Consider the following 18450-nt stretch of genomic DNA (forward strand, 5'->3'; position numbering starts at 1 on the left):
TGAGGCTTAGGTGGAACTCCTATCTCATTGCCTTCTTGAATGAGAGATAATATTTTAAACTTGTGACTTGATGAATAGAAAACCCTGATGGATAAATAATCAATCCTCAACCCTAAATGAGTTGATGTCAATATTTTGGATGAGAAACTCATGCTTCAAAGTCTTAAGTCTCTTGTGGCCGTTAGAAGTTCAATGTTATGGATGAATGAATTGACTATGACCTATTGATGCATGCATATGAATGTGGTTCAAACTTCTTCCATGTTAAAAATGAGAGATCAAATTTTGGGGTGCAACACCCACACAAGTGGTTATATAAATAGAACCCTTGTGTGTATGCTTTTACAGTTGATGAAGTTAGGGTTGTGAAATCTCGCCGTAATTTATCTCTCTCTCTTTCGCTCACACACTTTCTCTCACTCTCTCTCATTTCACTCTCACTCTCACGCTCTCTCTCTCTCTCTCTCTCTCTCTCTCTCTCCTCCTTCTCTCTCTATGTCTCTCTCTCAAAGTCTTCATTACTAGCATATAACACTGAGAATTGAAGAATCTTTATTTGTATGAACTGAGTAGATATGTTATTTTTCATTCAGTACGCGTGATCACTCCTCTGAATCTGCATCAAAGTTCTTAATCACCACATGAGGTAAATGTTCTATCATTGATCATGCATAATTCACATGGATCAACTTAAGAGAATTTTTTCCGCTGCGTTTTATATCGCGATTTCCCTCCAATGTCCACAAGGATGAGTGGCAAAATCATTAAAAGCAAGTAGTCTTTGACCTTAGGAAGGTTTCAGATCTCACAATCCTAATCCAAGTTTAGCAAGGGTTTTAGAGTAAATTACATTACAAGAACTTTTGTCTTCCACCAGAATTCTGGAGATGGAATGGTTAACGATGAGGATGACACTAGTGATGATTAGGGGAAGATCTGCATTAGGATTTCTGTCCACTTTTTCTTCGTCCCAAAGCCTTAGGACTGGTCCTTCGTCAGCAAACGTGTCCATTTTCAAATTTGACAGGAGATATTACGTTCGATCGAACAAATCTCCCCCAACGACGTTGATAGGAAGTGTCGGGATAGAACTTAGTTCACGAACCTTTGGTGTTGGCTCCATTAGACGTGATTGTTAAAGAAACATAAATATGGAACGAGAAGTTTCAGTGATGAGATTTAGCAGGAATATATTTTCGAGTCTCACCAACGGCCCCATTGTCCTTCATGAGAACAATATGATGATCGAAGAAGCTAATTTGAGCTTGACGTCGCAACGAGACTCCATTTGCGATGCAGTGAATGAAGATAACTTGCAAGGTTAACACTCCAACACTCAAATTAGTTATGAGAAGACTCAAAATGAAGGGAAATCTTGGAGAAATGAGTTCGTACATTTGTTGGTGCTAGAGTGAGAGTATTTATAAGTTAGAAACTAAATTGGACTTATTGACATTTTTCTTATGGGCCTCGATCCGGCCGAATCACGCTCAATTCCATCCTTTTTAATTAATCTAAACAATAAAACATAAACTTATATTATTTTATTCTATCCCTTTCAATTCCATCTCATCAATTCAAAAATATCTCTAGAGAGCAAATCGAAGAAAAATGAACCATTTACCAAATAAGTTAGTATTAGGTTAGATTTGATTTGATGGATTAAAACGGAGCAGGACAAAACATCATAAAATGAGTGAAAAAGAGTGGAATAACAATAAATTAGTTGTTACATCCACTCTAAATAAGGAGTGAGTGGGGTAACTCACCTAACAATTGCTAGTTGGATTAAGGAATACAAATAGTTAATTTATGATTCAAATCCTAACAACATTATTTATTTGTATTTTATTTCTAAACGTAAACAAATTATTGATATTTATACGTAAATTAAAAAAAACCACTCTTAATAGGATTAAATGAAAATTGACAACGATAATTGTAACGAAATAAAAATAAAAGGAGATTGATGTTAATCAAGTAGACAAACCCTTGAAATGCAAATGGTCAGCTAAGCCCTAACTCCAAACATAAACAAACAACTCACTTCGACTTCTGACTGATCTGCTACTCCATTTTCATCTTCACCTCATTCTCAACTGCTTCCCCTTCCCTATCAACCAGGTTAACACACACTCTCTCTTCAATTTCTTTCTCCTTTCTCGAATTTTCGAAGCTTCATATCCGTCGCGTTAGAAACCGCGATTTACTTTTCAGAAATTCACCTTTATTTCTCACTAATTTCCATCGTTCAGTGATTGTTTTGAATGCAGATATAACACTTTTAATGGCTCAACAACCTCTCTCCACCGAAACCCCTAATTCTTCTTCTGCAAGTATGTCTCATTAATTCACCTTTACGTTTTGTTCTATGCTTCTTATTTATTCAATTCATGCCAAATTTTACTATAATGCAACTGTTTTACAGCTCCCGCATCATCATCACCGGCGCCACCAATCTCTTACGGTGTACATCAAAATGTCAACGTTTCTGGGAATTCTCACCAGTTGTCCTCACATTCCGTTAGTATAGTATTAACTTGTTTGAATTCTCACCAATTTATGCGATATGTTGTAGTTTATAATTGGTGTCTTTTGATGCAGGGGATGAAGCCTAATTCAGCTGTTAATCCTCCTCATATGTCTGTTCAACCTCCAGTTCACGGTCTCCCTCCACATGCCGCTGCCCCTTCATTTTTGTACAATACTCCCCACAGTGTGCCGGTTTTTACTGGCAACCAACATGCGCAATCTACAACTGTAAGACTTCTGCTTTTACTTTAAATTGACGAGTGCGCATGTTGAGATATTGAATTTGTGTGTGTGCGTGTTGGGGGATAAGTTTGGGTGATTCAGTAGTATGTTAGGGAATCAAGTTAAAACATTAAGTTATGACTGTTCGAGTTGACAAAAATATGGAATGAATGCTTTGTCAATACGGGATTGGAAATCAAGTACACTACCTTGCAGAATCTGGTCGATCCTCTACCTTTGAATTGAAGTGAGTTGAAAGTAATTTTCCTTTCTGTCCTTAATAAACTGGCTGGGATGGAATCGACCTTGTCCAAGCAAGGCTCTGCTTAAGTATGTTTGACCTTTTAAAACAATTATAGTCCCAAGCCTGCTTGCTCAGGTTTCTTTAGCTATGGTCTGGCTTTTTTTGGAAGTTTCTTTTGCCCGATTAGTCAAATTAAAGACATATTTCATATCAAGATATATAAGTAGGTCATTTAATTAATTTCTAAGTTGGTTAAAGGACAAATATACCAACGAGGAGAAACATTATAAGACCTTTATTTAGGCCTTAAGTTATATCATTAAATAGCTTATACACTCAAGTCTTTATGTTGGTCAACATGCTCAAATCTTTGGAAGGAACTTAAGAGTATGATTTTAACATATTTCAAAACCTCTAATATATAACTATGGTAACTAAAAATATTATATTATTTTATATCTACTTAAATAGGTCATTGGCCTAAAAGGCTTTTTAGATGACTTAAAGCCTTACCCTTTTTTGCTAATTAGACTTTTGAAAAAGCGTTAACCTAGTTTATTTAATGAATAGTGCTATTTAGTACGAAACAATTTGAAGAAGAAATGCAAGAATGCATACATGTCACTATTTTAGAGGTGAATTTTAAATTAATTTTAAATTTGATTTCCTTTTTAATAGGAATCATGGGGTTGTGGTGATAATGAAAGATTGAGATTTATTCTTGCATTTTTTGTTTTCATGTTTTCTTACTCATAAGCATTTTCCTTATTTAATAATTAAGTCTGGCTTTGCATAATAGATTAGGCTATAGGCTTTGGTCAGATATATTTTCATGATTTCATCCCTATTTGCTACCTTTTAATTTTAATGTACAGTACTCAAATACAAACACTTATTGTGCCTATTGAATGCTCCCATTGATCTAAGTGATCGTGGACTATAGTTGGGTTGGGACTGACATAGATAGTAGACATGCTTTAGGAAATTGGAATTTGCATAAAGTAAATGATGCAAAGTGCAAGTAACTTTGAATTTGATGTAAGAAAATATTTAAATAACAACGGAAATGTTTTATTATATTAAAACTGGGGGATGTTATTGTAATAGCATTGATGGGGCCTGTCTGTTACTTTTTTTTATTGCCCCACAGTAGTAGGAAACAAATAGGATGGTTTATGTTCAAATTTATTGTATATGTTTACTCTGGTCATCTAAATTGAGGAATGGGTATCATGTAGTAATCTGGTCACGAGGTGTTGAATACCCTCTCCATACCATATTATAAGTATAAAAAAACTTGCCCCATTTTATAATAACTGTAATTAATGAGTAAAGTGTAATTTAGGAGCTAATGGCTGACGAGCATTGGTATAATTTAATTGGTGCAATACTTAGGAAAAGAGCTAAATTAATAATATTTTCCTCGTACTCATATTTGCAAATTGCAGAACATGCCCGATTCTGGTACCCAAGATTTTAGTAAAATGTCATCTGCATCAAGTAACCAACATCCTGTTCCCGCTCTTACTTCTACATCTCCAATGCCACCGCCATCTGACCCTAACTACCGCCCCACTACTTTATGGATGCCAGCTGTCCCATCATTTCCCGTCCATCCTGTAATGCCTGGAGCTCCTGGCCCCCCTGGATTAGCAAAACCTGTGAGAATTCCCTCCAATCCAGCTGTTCCACCTCCAAGCACAGAGTTTTCCTCAGCTGCAGCACTGAGACAGAATATACCTACTGGTCCCATTGCATTAGATCCTAATGCCTCACATCAAGGTTTGCCCTATCCATCCTTACCTTCCATGGTTGCTCCTCCTCAGGGGTTTTGGTTACAGCCTCCCCAGATGAGTGGTATACCTAGGCCACCATTTCATCAATATCCTGCTGCTTTTCCTGGTCCCTTTCCATTTCCAGCACGTGGTGTTACTCTTCCTACTGTTCCAGTGCCTGATTCTCAACCTCCCGGTGTTACTCCTGTGGGTCCTGTTGGTATTTCTACTTTTTCTGCTTCCAGTCATCAGCTGAGGGGAACACCTAGTTTGCAGGCCGAAGTAATTTCAGCACATGCTGGTAAGCCTACTGCTCCACTGAAATGTATTAGTTCATTGTTTTGTTTTGAAAATACAATCCATGTTCCTTACATTTGCGGTTCTTATGGTTGCAGATGACAAAAAGTTAAATGCCATTATGACTCAAAATGAGGATGCTGCTAATGATCAACTAGATGCTTGGACTGCCCACAAGAGTGAAGCAGGAATTGTATACTATTATAATGTTGTGACACGGGAATCGACATACAACAAACCTGCTGGCTTTAAAGGGGAGGTATTGATACTGACTATCTACGCTCTTAGTAGACCGTATTATCTTTTCATGTCTTGGATCACTAGACATTTTAATGTTTTTTCAATAATATAAAACTTTCAAATATTCTAGAAGTGATGATATTCTTTAATATAATTTATGTGATTACTTATTAGTATATAATGTTTGAACATTTTAAATAATGGATATCGATACACTAATAGATAGAAAATTTTAAAACATATAGATATTTATAGACTAAAACCAATACCATAATGGCACAACCATACCGAATAATTTTGGTTGCATCTTCTTACTAAACAAAACCGTCTATTTTAATAAATGATACTATAATTTATGATCAATTTGTTTTTTTAATACAAATCATTTATATTTTGCATCTGTATGCAGGCTCACCAAGTTTCTGGGCAGCCTACTCCAGTTTCAATGTAAGTTCCTTGCTTATCTCCTGGTGGGAAAGCTTTTCCATCGTGATTTTCATATGTTTATTTCTCTTTTTTATCTATTGTTGCTGTATTCTATGAGGCCTATACAAAATGTTTTTAATTACATATCTTTTTAAAACATGTATGATTCAACAGTTTAAAGGAGTCATTGACACCATTGTCAAAAACTCTGCCAGTTGCAAACTTAGGAAAGAAGATTGTGGTATGCTAATAAAGTTAAAAACAGATGTTTATTGATATATTTGGGAGTTGGGAGGGAAAGGGGGATCATTGGAAAAGAAATAGAGGATAAAAATAAATTTTCTCCCTTTGAATGACTAAAATGAATAAATAGAATGAAATGGACAATGACATATGAATTATTGCAGAATATTTTTACCTATCATCATTTGTTGATACACGGGGCCGGAGTGCTAAACTAAATGTTGCTATACAATTTTAGTTCTGCCAAAATCTCATCAGCCAGCATTCCTAGGTTTCACATCCTACATGTAGAGATTTGAATTTATGTTTGATATTCTAATCGACAAATCAGTGACCAGAGAGATGTTCCATATCAATATTGTTGGACAGCAAAATAGATTACAAATTGTAATTGCTAGAAATTCAACCACACATTATGTCATGCTATGGTGCTTGTTCAGTAATGAGGATATTCAAGAGAATCTTTGTTCATGGGTTAGGAGGCCAAGTAGAAGGGGATGTAAACCATCTAGTTCAAGCTGGGTGGTTAAAATGGTGGAGTTTCTTGGGGGTTTATTTTGACACAAAAGTACTCCTCAAGCTGAAGGGAAAATTTTATCCGACAGCGGTAAAACCTGCGGTGCTGTACGAGACAAAGTGTTGGATGATTAAAAATCAACACGAGAATAAAGTAAGTGTAGTAGAGATGAGGATGTTGCGTTGGATGTGTGGTAAGACCATACAATATAAGATTAGGAATGTCAATATTAGAGAGAGTGTTGGGGTAACACCTATAGTAGGAAAGATGGTGGAAAATAGACTTAGGTGTTTGGGCATTTAGAAAGAAGACCGGTAGATTCTGTTGTTAGGGGAATAGATCAGATGGAGAGGAGTCAAACAACTATATGTAGATGAAGACCTAGAAAAACTCTAAGAGAAACTAGTTAGAAAGAACTTGAGATTAACGAATTGCACAGAAACATGATTTTGGATAGAACATTATGGCGTAATTTGATCCATGTAGCCGACACTTAGTGGGATAAGGCTTGATTGTTGTTGTTTGATGGACAAACTGTTATTGGTTAATTGTTCAGGCTGAAAAGTATCTGTTAGTTTGAAACAATGATTTACAATCTTACAATGCCATTTTTTTCCTGTTGTAGGGTAGATTTGCCTGGTACTGATTGGCAGTTAGTCTCTACTAGTGATGGGAAAAAATATTACTATAACAAGCAAACCAAGGTATGATTTATGTCCATCTCTTAACTTAATGATCTCGGTCATTTTTCTATTTTGCCTGCCATTTTCCTGGTATATTTGTCTCTAAAATGTATTAACACTTTTTGTCGTAACATTGCCTGTTTTGTCCTGTTATTTTTTGCTTTTTTAATTTACTGCTACTCCTGGTCATGCCATTTTCAAGTGTTATTTGCATCACTGTGACAATCCCTTTTCCTTGGTTCTCTCTACTATCCCTTAACCTCTTTTCAAGTCTTATTTGCATCACTGTGACAATCCCTTTTCCTTGGTCCTCTCTACAATCCCTTAACCTCTGTAGCAGGTGTAATATTTTTGGAATGCAATGGAAAGAGGTGGAATGTTGTTGCTTCTCCACTTGAGAGATTAGATGGCGAGGGGGGTATATTGGTGTGAAAAATCTAGGAACTAACAAAACAGTTTTTGAACTTCTCTAGTAGAATGGTAACTTTAGAATAAAAGGGAAAGAAGCAGAAAATACAAGAATTAAGCATTTTTTAATGCTAGATGTCATTGTTGACATGGATCAAATGACATTCTTTGAAATCTTCGAAAAAAATCTTAATAAATTCATTTTGAGCAAGCTTTTCAATGTTGGATCATAACGATGGCAAAATAAGGAAACAAAAGTTATTTGATTTGATTTGGTTGAAGCTGCGTGCAAAAGTTTTGAAGACTGCCTTTGCCGTTGACTTGATTCGGTGTGGGGCATGTTTTCTTGGCTTCATTATAAAATCATGTTAGTGGGTGTTCATCTACATATAGTTGTTTGACTCCTCTCCATGGGAGGTATTTGACGTTTCTAGAGAAATTCATTCTTGGGCTTCCGGCTAATAACTTAAGCTTTAAAGAGAGATGGTCCATACTGTCCAAATTGTTTGACTCCTCTCCATCTGTTCTTGATTCAGTTAATTGCTGCCCCGCAAAATAGATACTTTTCTATCTAACCCTTCAGTGGTTTTTTTATCAGCACTGGGTGTGTCCTACCTTGTAGAAGTTTTTTTGTTGGTCTGAATGAAAGCAACGAGGCATACATTATTGTTGATATAACTAAAAGAGTGGTTATTAAGTCAATGCATTAATGAAACATTAACTACACCATCAGTTTTCCTAAATAAGCAACATATTCACTAGAATTTTTTAAATTGCCTAAATTTTATTTCATATATATACTGGTACTGCTTTTAATTAAATTGTAATGGTATTTCTCTATTATGTAATTTTTATTCTTTGGACTTTGTTTTGTATTAGACAAGCTGCTGGCAAGTTCCAATTGAGGTGGCTGAATTAAAAAAAAAGCAGGATGGTGATGTTACGAAAGATAGTTTAATGCCAGTTCCAAATACTAATTCATCTTCTGATAGAGGGTCTGGAATGGTTGCTCTGAATGCTCCTGCTATTATTACTGGTGGTCGTGATGCTGCAGCTCCTAAGCCCTCTAGTGTACAGAGCTCACCATCGGCACTGGATTTGATCAAGAAGAAGTTGCAGGAATCAGGAGCACCTGTTACATCCTCTTCTGTTCCTACCCCATCAGTGCAACCAGGATCTGAATCAAATGGTTCAAAAGCAACCGACTCTACAGCTAAGAGCCTGCAAAATGATAACAGTAAAGATAAACAGAAAGATGCTAATGGTGATGCTAATGTCACTGATACATCTTCAGATTCAGAAGATGAGGATAGCGGGCCTTCAAAAGAGGAATGCATAAATCAATTTAAGGTAAATTTCTTTCTTTCTTTCTTTGAGCTGATGTAGTTTCGTTTTTACTTCTTTCCTGTTATTGTCTTTGTTTCTGTTATGAGGAAACCCGATCCTTTGCTGATTGCATTATTTTTTTAACCATGCTTAAATTATCATTGAAATATTCCTATGACTTCCCTCCCTGTTTTTATTTTATTTTTTTCGAAATTTTTCTTCCACCCCTATATTTATATTTGGTCATACTTTTGGTTGGATGTTACACACTGTTTTTATTCATTCATTTTATTTCTATATATATTTTATCATTTTATTATATTTTAAAATTAATTTATGGTCCTTGGAAGAATATCAAATTTCTTAATATTTGTATTTAAAATTGATATCCTTAGGCTATTACACCATTTGTGTTGAGAAAAGAAAACAGCTTTTTTCCAGAATCACGACACATGATCTACTACAGGTTTAATTTAGGTACCCTACCTTTGGTTGGATGTATATATATGTATGCATATATGGACGGGGATCAACATGCTCTAGGATTGATGAAATTTGATGCCTAAAAGAGTTATTAAGTAGAGTCACTATGCCAGCGTTCCTTGTATTACTTGTGTTATCCTGCATGGTTCAACAACTTTTTACTGGGTATCTGTATCTTCTTACTAGATATCTAAATTATTAAACTCACTGTTGGATAGTAAGTTATTTTCACAGTCCACAGATCATATTTATAGAATTTTAGTTTAATCTAAAATCATTTGATATGTCAATGGGATACTTTAGATGTTTCTGCTTAAGCACTTTTATGATTTATCACTAGGCATATATGCTTTAGACTTTGGTGATTTGTTTCTATTAAATGTGTGAAACTCATAGATTCGGTGTAGATAATGCCGAGAACTCTAACTGATTTTCTCACAGTTTTGTATATCCTGAATTCTAATTGTTTGCATTATGATTGATTTATTTATAAATCAAAGGATAGCTCAAGGGTCTAACTAACTTCTGTTAGTGTCCTGATTTGATGAGATTAGTTAGGCCTAGGAAGGGTACTGTACAATAATTACAATGTAGCAGACCTAGTCTAAGCCTATCTAGAATAGTTTCAACTAACTTATTAAACTGATAGTAAGAGCTACTGCCTATTAGCTTCAAAAGAACTCTTTGTTTTTGCTATTGCTCATTGGGTTGTCTTCTTGACATCAGTGTTGTTAAATGTCGGTTATATTGCCAATATACCGATTTTTCATATCGGAATTTGCCTATCCGATACGATATCCGATATTCCGCTTCAATTTCGCGACGCTCCACATTTCGGCCGTTTTTTAGTATACCGGTATACCGGTTTGAAGTTCATATCAGAATTTATATTTTTCTGATCATTTTTGTAATAAGTTATATTAAAAAATAATTGAAATATTGAATGTGAAGAGGTGGAAGGAAAACGTAGGCTACGAAGAGGTGGAGACGTGACCAGTAATAATTAGTAAGTAGGCTGTGAAGTGTGAAGAGGTGAAGAGATGCAGACTAATCAAGTGAAAATGTGAAGAGGTAAAGTAATGATCCCTCCGTCTCAAAATTGCAAAGAGGACACCTATTGTGAGACGGAGGGAGTAATAAAGTGGAGAGCTGTATGGATATTAACATGATCTTGGTAGTCTCGAAAATAGAAGTGAATGTGAAGAGGTATATTAATTGATGTGATTATATATAGGACTAATAGGAGTCATAGTCCATCACCATAAATTTCTCTACACTATTTTCTTTCTTCACATTCATTCTTCCTGGTCATTCATCTTGTCCAAGTAATTCTTATTTCTTTTCTGTTTTCTTCTCAATTTTGTTTTTTGGTTTCATTTCTTCTAGTTTTCTCAAACTAGTTTCTTTTCATTCCATTCCATTGGGTTCTCTGTTTTCAAGTCCTTAAACCCTCTGTTTTTATACATTTGTTATAGTATGGAAAGTGGTGGTGAAACATCAAAACTTTTTTAATAATTGTTTATGTTAGTAGCTTTTATATGTGTTTCATGTTTTATTTTATGTATAAATATTTATTTTAAGCGCCTTTATGGTTTCCGCTATTTGTCCGTTACGATATCCGATATTTCTCATATTGGGTTTTTGGTGATCCGATATATTCCGCGATCCGATATTAACAACACTGCCTGACATTTCCTTGGTGTTTCAGTTTCGTTTTTTCTCTTGGATAAGCATAATGGTTTGATGGCTTTTGTTGAGATATTATTTTATTATAAGATTAGTAGTATCAATTAGGATATTATTATACCAAATCTTTCCTGTTTTAGTTTATTGATTAGGAGGCTTAGACCTATATATACATGTGTATTCTCTCCACATAATAAGAATTTCATATTCAAGTTGGTATTAGAGTCTGGTTTAAGATTCGGTGGGCCACCTGTAACACCTGAGTCCAAAGAAGGCGAGGGGTGGTTGCACCGCATGTAACACCTGAGTCCAAAGAAGGCGAGGGGTGGTTGCACCGAATATGGCAAGGAGTGGTCGCCACATCGGAATGAGAGGGATCCAGAGGCTGTGCAGGTATGGGACTGCATGGTTGAAGGAAAGCGTATAAGGATTGACGGGCACTACCTATACCAACAAGATGCATCTTCTTTTTGGTAGCCCGTTCCATAAGAACTCCATAGTTAAGCGTGCTTGACTTGGAGCAATTCTGGGATGAGTGACCTTCTGGGAAGTTTCCTATAAAGCGTGTGAGTGAGGACAAATCATGCTGAAAAGACTCGTGCTGGTTTGTGGGGTTAGTCGATCATCCCGAAAATAGTCTGGGGCGTTACACCACCTACTACCAGGTTTCCGCTATTGAGCCATCCACCATTTATTTCCACATTCCAGTTGTCTAGTCTTGAGCGTGAGGGTGTGTGTTAAGAGTCCCACATCGGACAATATATGGCCTGAACATGTGCTTATAAGTGGGAGCAATCCTCACCCTACTAGCCGGTTTTGTAGGGTTGAGTTAGGCCCAACCACATTTCTTAACAGTTTTGTTTATATTAGTTCTAGCTCTTACTAATTTATTCTTTTCTTGTTTTTTACTTTTTTGTGAAAGATATCTTCTGTCTTTGTACTTCCCTTTCCGCGTGTAGTAAGACTACTGTAAAAAATTAAAAAGGATTTTTGATAGCACTTACTTCTCACTTGGTACCAGATACTAGTATTCCATTTGTTTGATTTGAGTATGAAATACAAGGGTTGTCTTTGTTTTTCACCGTTATGTCTCACTTGGTATCAGACACTAGAATTCTATTTGTGTGATTTGAGTGTAAAACTACTGTAAAAAAGTTAAAAAGGGTTTCTCTATTTACAAATGGGAAATCAATTGTGTGATAAGTTGGTCTCACATGTTTAAGAGAATAAATTGACCTCACCAAGAGAAGATGTTTGAACTTTTACAAGAATTTGGTAATGCATTTGCTTGAACATTATATACTGATAGTTGACTGCTTGCATGTAAAAAATTACACGGTGAGTGAAAATCTTGATAGTATGAATTGATTCCTTTCTTACTACACTTTTACTTATTTTAAAGACCTGATAATGAAGTTGCTCTGGTTGAAGATTTTAGTGTGCTCTACTTCTGGTCATATTAAAACGTGTCATGAGTAGGGCAACAATACACACCATGAGGCACTATCTAATGTGCCTTAGTTTAAATCTACTATTATTTTGTATTTATTTGTTCCTATGAATTTTGTAGGAGATGCTTAAGGAACGAGGTGTGGCACCATTCTCAAAGTGGGAGAAAGAACTACCAAAGATAGTATTTGATCCCCGTTTTAAGGTATCTTGTGACCAAATATTTTCCATTATTTTATTTGAAAATTAGAGCCTTCCTTCATCCAAAACTCATACACATTGGTTTGGCTGTGCATGAATCATGTACAAGCGCAATGGGAAAATTTGTTGAACTTTGTCTTACACCTGTTTTTCTTAATGGTGTCTGATTGATATCCATTTTGGTGTGTGGTTAGCACGTCTAATTTGATTCTTGCAGGAAAAATTTTCCTTACCTAGTTTATGGTTTAAGGTTACCTTTCATGGGTTTCAGTCAATGCGTTGGGACTCAACTTTTTTTTGTGATCATGTATCTAGTTTTAAAGTTTACTCAATTCTTTCCAAAAGATGATATACCCTCCTCCATCTTTGTAGGTCTGTGTCTATTAAAATATTCTTTCTAACCCCATTATTTTTGTAGTCATCTGCAAAATTTAATGTTAATGGTAATATATGTCAATACAGGCTATCCCTAGTTATTCTGCTAGGAGATCCTTGTTTGAACATTATGTTAAAACTCGCGCGGAAGTAGAACGCAAAGAAAAGCGTGCTGCACAGAAGGCTGCAATTGAGGGATTTAAGCAGTTATTAAATGAAGCCTCAGAGGTTAGTGTTGCCTTTATTTGGAGATCATTTGTTCTTATAGTTGTTCTTCTATCAAGTCCATCTACCTTCAATTTGTGCAACCACTGAAAGTTTATGGATAATTTGTTTGCAGGATATAAATGACAATACTGATTATCACACTTTTCAAAAGAAATGGGGAAACGATCAACGGTTTGAAGCATTGGACCGCAAGGAACGGGAGCATCTTCTTAACGAAAGGTGCCACTTTGTGTTTAATTGGATATTTTTAAATTTTCTAACTTCATTTTCTTTGTACAGTGGTGTGTTCACATAATCACCATCCTTGCCATTGAATTAGTTATTTGGATTTTTAGTTTTCACACTGATCTTAACTATAGGGTTTACTAGCCTGATAACCAAGTTGGTCTGTTGCACCGGCCAAGCATATATATATTAATTTGGGAATGACCAGCTTCTAGGCTCTAGGGCATCTAGTAGTTTTACCTTAGGAATGAAAGCATAATATTTCCTTCATTACTCCTTTATATTCCACATTCTCTTCCATGGACATCAAGAGATGGAAGGTCTGTTAGCGTAACTCACTTCCTTATTAGAAAAGGCATAAAGGCAAACAAATCAAGTCATGCTTGCTGCATGCGAGTGTTTCTTATTTCACCAGTGTCAGCATGTTTGTTGTATGCAACAGTTCATCCAAAATGAACGCCACCTTTCAAGCCATCCTTTTTGATTTTTGTTTCTCAAAATTTGGTACATTCGACACAGCTAAGTTCTTACTTTTGTCTGAATATATCTATATTGTTTTGGTTTGGATCCTCATTTGCGTTGATATTGAACTTTTTCCTAGACAGCGAAATGATTTCTAATGATAATGCTTGAAAGCAACATGAGTCAGCAGGTAGTAGGCTAATGACAGACTCTCGGATTCACTGTGGGTGTGTCCTTATGCCCTCTAAACTCTTTGGATTTGGCATGGTAAATGGTTTCTTATGTCAATGTGATATTTGCAGAATCCTAGTTGATGGGGTTCATGTTTGTGTTTCAGAGTGCTTCCCTTGAAGAAAGCTGCTGAAGAAAAAGCTCAAGCAAGACGTGATGCTGCTTCTGCCAGTTTTAAATCAATGCTTAAAGAGCAAGGAGATATCACTTTTAACTCCCGTTGGTCCAAGGTATGGGAACATTATGAATAAGTTGTGACATACTTTTCTGTTTTTAAGATGCAGCTTTTGAAGAACATGTATCAACTCAAGTGCTGTATCTGTATAACATATAAACCAAGTTTGTGGGTCTTTTTTTATGGGATTTTCTCAATCCACCCCCCGAACACACGTGCTTCCGGAAGTATTGATCGAGTTCAAATCATGAGTCCAGTTCATAGGCTTAATTAGTATTGGTGGAGTTCTGTTGAAAGGTCTTTGTTTTGGTGACTGAGTGACTTTTGTTTTTTTTTATTATATGCCCCTAGAATTGCAAATGATAGATAAATTCCAAATAAGAGAACTGTTGCTTACACACTGATTGAGTTATGTTCAGAGTGAAAACTTTTCTCGGTCCTACAAAAGAAAATGGCAGAATTCCTTTTAGTAGTTAATATTTGTACTATTTTGAAGCTCAACTACATATAAATTTTGTTATAATTTTAGGAGAAATTATATTAATTTTTGAATAAAGTTCCTTTAAGTGTTATGATGTTTAGCTAATATTTTCTATAAATCCTGAATAAGTGAGCTTGTGTACTTTCTAATTTCGTGTTTCTATGAGTTATTGTTTAACTTATTTATGATAGATTTTGGCCATTGATTTTGATGATGTCTAAAAAGCCAGGTGCGATAAGAAATTAACTCTTCACAATTGACAGTTTATTGGAGTGCTAGCAAGATAGAAACGTTTTTTTTTTTGTTACTAAGAATGACTTAGGCAGTTGAAAAATCATATGCTTTTTTATTAAGATCTCCATTTACATCCACTCATGTTAATATCTACTTTTCTGTGGGGTGTTTAATTTTACTGTTTGGTTGATGCAGGTTAAAGAGAGTTTAAGAGATGATTCGAGATATAAATCTATAAAACACGAGGATAGGGAATTTTTGTTCAATGAGTATATATCCGAGTTAAAAGCTGCTGAACATGCAGCAGAACGAGAGACCAGAGCTAAAAAGGATGAGCAGGTACTAGGTGGTTAATACATAATATGTAATGGATGCCTTTGAAATCATTAGAAAGTTGGTAAATTGAAGAAAGAATAACCGTCGTCAAATTTTTTTTTAATTGATGCCTTGGCATGATGCTCCAGTTAGTTTGTAGCGGGTAAATACTGTTAAACTACTTCACATATACAATTTCTGGCTAAATGGAAGCTTAGTTTGTTAAGTGACTTCTATGACAGGCTGTATTAATGATTTTTCTGTTTTATGTAGCATTGTGTTATTTAAGTCGGTGTATCAATTTTACTTGTATACGGATGTTCTCCTAGCTGCTCATTTTTAGTAACTTATTATAACATTGATTTTGAACAAATTAAAACTCTTAAAACGGATTTGCAGGAGAAGTTGCGGGAAAGGGAGCGGGAGTTGCGTAAAAGGAAGGAAAGAGAAGAACATGAAATGGAAAAAGTACGAATAAAGATTAGAAGGAAGGAGGCAGTTACTTCTTTTCAAGCTTTACTCGTGGAGAGAATCAAAGACCCTATGGTATGAAGCTTTTGTTCTTCTTGCTACTGTTGTTATTTTGAAGATTAATTTCCTTTTCATAATCTGAAAGGATTTGAATATCTTTTAGGTGCTAGAGTTTTAAACAATTCATTTTGGTTTCTTAAGTATTGATATTTTTCCAGTTTTATTCGCATGGATTTCATTTTAATGTTTTTTACTCCCATCTTGAATTGGACTAAACTGCATTTAGGTGCTAGATGAATGCAAATGAGTTTCTCAGACTTGAAGGCTGAATTATACTGGAAAATTTGCTGTTTATAATAAATTTCATTTGTTGTTTGTGTATGTTCTTAGGCGTCATGGACAGAATCAAAGCCCAAGATAGAAAAAGATCCGCAAGGACGTGCAACCAATTCTGTTCTTGATTCAACTGACATGGAAAAACTCTTCTGGGATCATATAAAGATGCTTCAGGAAGTAAGTGATAATAACTGATGCTAGTGATATTTGTGACGTTCTCTCTTATATTGTTGCCTGTACTTTCCTATATATGTACTGTATATTTATTCTTAACTGATACATGCGACAGAGTGCCATTTGAATGGGAGAGGGTCTCTGTTTGAATAGAAGTGTATTTTGGTTTAAAATGTGCTACTTACATTTGTGACTCTTGTGATTGGCCAGCGTTGTGCTCACGATTTTAAAGCTCTTCTAGCTGAAGTCTTGACTTCTGAAGCCGCATCTCGGGAAACTGAAGATGGAAAAACAGTACTGAATTCGTGGTCTACAGCAAAACGTCTTTTAAAACCCGATCCAAGATATAACAAGGTTCAAAGAAAAGATAGAGAAGCCTTGTGGCGCCGGTATGCAGAGGACATGCTGCGTCGGCAAAAGTCTTCTCATGATTCAAAGGAAGATAAATATTTAGATGCCAGAGGTAGAAAGTCTCTAGAATCTTCCAAACATACATCAGAATCAGGAAGATTGCACGAGAGAAGATAATTTTTTTTTGTAATTCTTGTGCTATTGTTTTTCTCAGAATTCATAGATTAGGTTTCATAAGTCATAACCTTGAAGCCTAACATTAGAACAGAAATATATTATACATTGAAGTTCTAAATGCTGTTGTAGTATATCACTTTTATTCTCATGTCGCTTTAGGATGATATGAATATCGTTTATACTGTCCTCCCTTCGTCTCATAATAATAATAATCGCTTTAACAAGAAAATTTGTTTCAAATTTTTGACATTTAAATATAGGTATATGCTGTAAATATAAGAATATCACATTCTCTTGTAATTAATGCTTCTTATTGTACATTGATGTAGTTGAAAGACTCGGTATCTCAAGTTTATTGAGAGACAATCTTAAACTGTGTTACCGGGTTGATCCATTATCTCTTCTCCCTGAATTCATTGCTGTACTATTCTCAAACCTGATACTATCCACACTAAAAAAAAATTTGTTTCGCCTTTTCTCTCTCCCTCTCCTTCTGCTGGATTTTAGTATTATATTGAGATCTAATTCTTGAGGATGATTTTTTGCCTCAACATCGCTCCAAGTCCTTAGATTGCACCATCTGGCACTATTCGAACCACTCCGTCAACTTAGGAAGATTTTTTTTAACGAGTAAAGCAACGTTAGTACTCAATTCCTTGTTTTGGTTGCACACACTTGTAAATCATTTGTTTGCATCTCTCAATCACCATCCTCTAGTCCACAGGATTTTCAATTTTGGTGCATCTTATCATATTTGTGATAAATAAGACTCCTTTCTCTTCTATTGTTACATCTTACTTGCGTCTTGGAGTTTTCTCTTCTCTTGCTACATCTGGTTACTTACCTACTAGAGTTTTAACAAATGATTTTGATTCGAAACAAAGTCTTAAGGGATTGATATTGTCCAATTTATCTCTTCTCTATCAGTTACATTTTTCATGAATGTTGATTGACTCGTTCTTGTAACTGCATTGTCCCTAGGGGTGCTCATGGACGGTTATTATCCATAACCAGTCCATATCCATATATTATCCATTTAGCATAACCGGATTTTAAAACCAATTGTCATAACCAGATTTATTTTTTCAAAACCGGTTATAAACCGGTTATATCCATAACCAGAATTAATAACCGGTTTTAAATTTAAAAATTTCATTTTAAAAATTTAATTTAAAATGAAGTTATTAAAATAATTTTTTTTTTGGAAAATCGACTTTTCATATTTTTTAAAGACACGATTTTTCAAAAAAACTCGAATTTTTTGTTTTTTCAAAATACTCGATTTTTTGTTTTTACGGAAAAAAAACTCGATTTTTTTCGTGTTTCCGAAAAAAAACTCAATTTTTTTGTGTTTCCGAAAAAACTAGATTTTTTTGATTTTTCAAAAAAACTCGATTATTTCGTTTTTTCAAAAAAAACTCGATTTTTCATTTTTTTCAAAAAAAAACTCGTTCTTTCATATTTCTGAAAAACTCAATTATTC

The 18450-nt window shown here is 35.0% G+C and overlaps 1 protein-coding gene across 2 annotated transcripts; it reads left to right on the forward strand.

Moving 5' to 3' along the window:
• Positions 1–1968: 1968 nt before the first annotated feature.
• LOC131602193 (pre-mRNA-processing protein 40C) lies at positions 1969–17210 on the forward strand. 2 transcript variants are annotated; one of them, XM_058874218.1, is made up of 17 exons: positions 1969–2124; positions 2256–2336; positions 2429–2523; positions 2605–2760; positions 4447–5074; positions 5169–5329; positions 5720–5757; positions 7122–7200; positions 8467–8937; positions 12653–12736; positions 13195–13335; positions 13448–13554; positions 14360–14483; positions 15339–15482; positions 15858–16004; positions 16320–16442; positions 16650–17209. In XM_058874218.1, exons 2-17 carry the CDS (start codon positions 2288–2290, stop codon positions 16965–16967), a joined length of 2865 nt encoding a protein of 954 aa, XP_058730201.1. In that variant the 5' UTR covers positions 1969–2124; positions 2256–2287; the 3' UTR covers positions 16968–17209. The 2 variants fall into 2 exon arrangements, with proteins under 2 accessions (XP_058730201.1, XP_058730202.1); XM_058874219.1 differs by having other exon boundaries at positions 1970–2124; positions 2274–2336; positions 16650–17210.
• The last annotated feature ends 1240 nt before the right edge of the window (positions 17211–18450 follow it).

Source organism: Vicia villosa, linkage group LG5, assembly GCF_029867415.1.
Source record: "Vicia villosa cultivar HV-30 ecotype Madison, WI linkage group LG5, Vvil1.0, whole genome shotgun sequence".
In the NCBI taxonomy this organism is placed as follows: Eukaryota; Viridiplantae; Streptophyta; class Magnoliopsida; order Fabales; family Fabaceae; genus Vicia; species Vicia villosa.

Coding starts and splice junctions, on each gene's coding strand:
- LOC131602193 (XM_058874218.1), top strand. CDS start 2,288: ATGGCTCAACAACCTCTCTCCACCGAAACCCCTAATTCTTCTTCTGCA. Junction 2,524..2,604: donor ACCAGTTGTCCTCACATTCC/GTTAGTATAGTA, acceptor CTTTTGATGCAG/GGGATGAAGCCTAATTCAGC. Junction 2,761..4,446: donor AACATGCGCAATCTACAACT/GTAAGACTTCTG, acceptor TGCAAATTGCAG/AACATGCCCGATTCTGGTAC.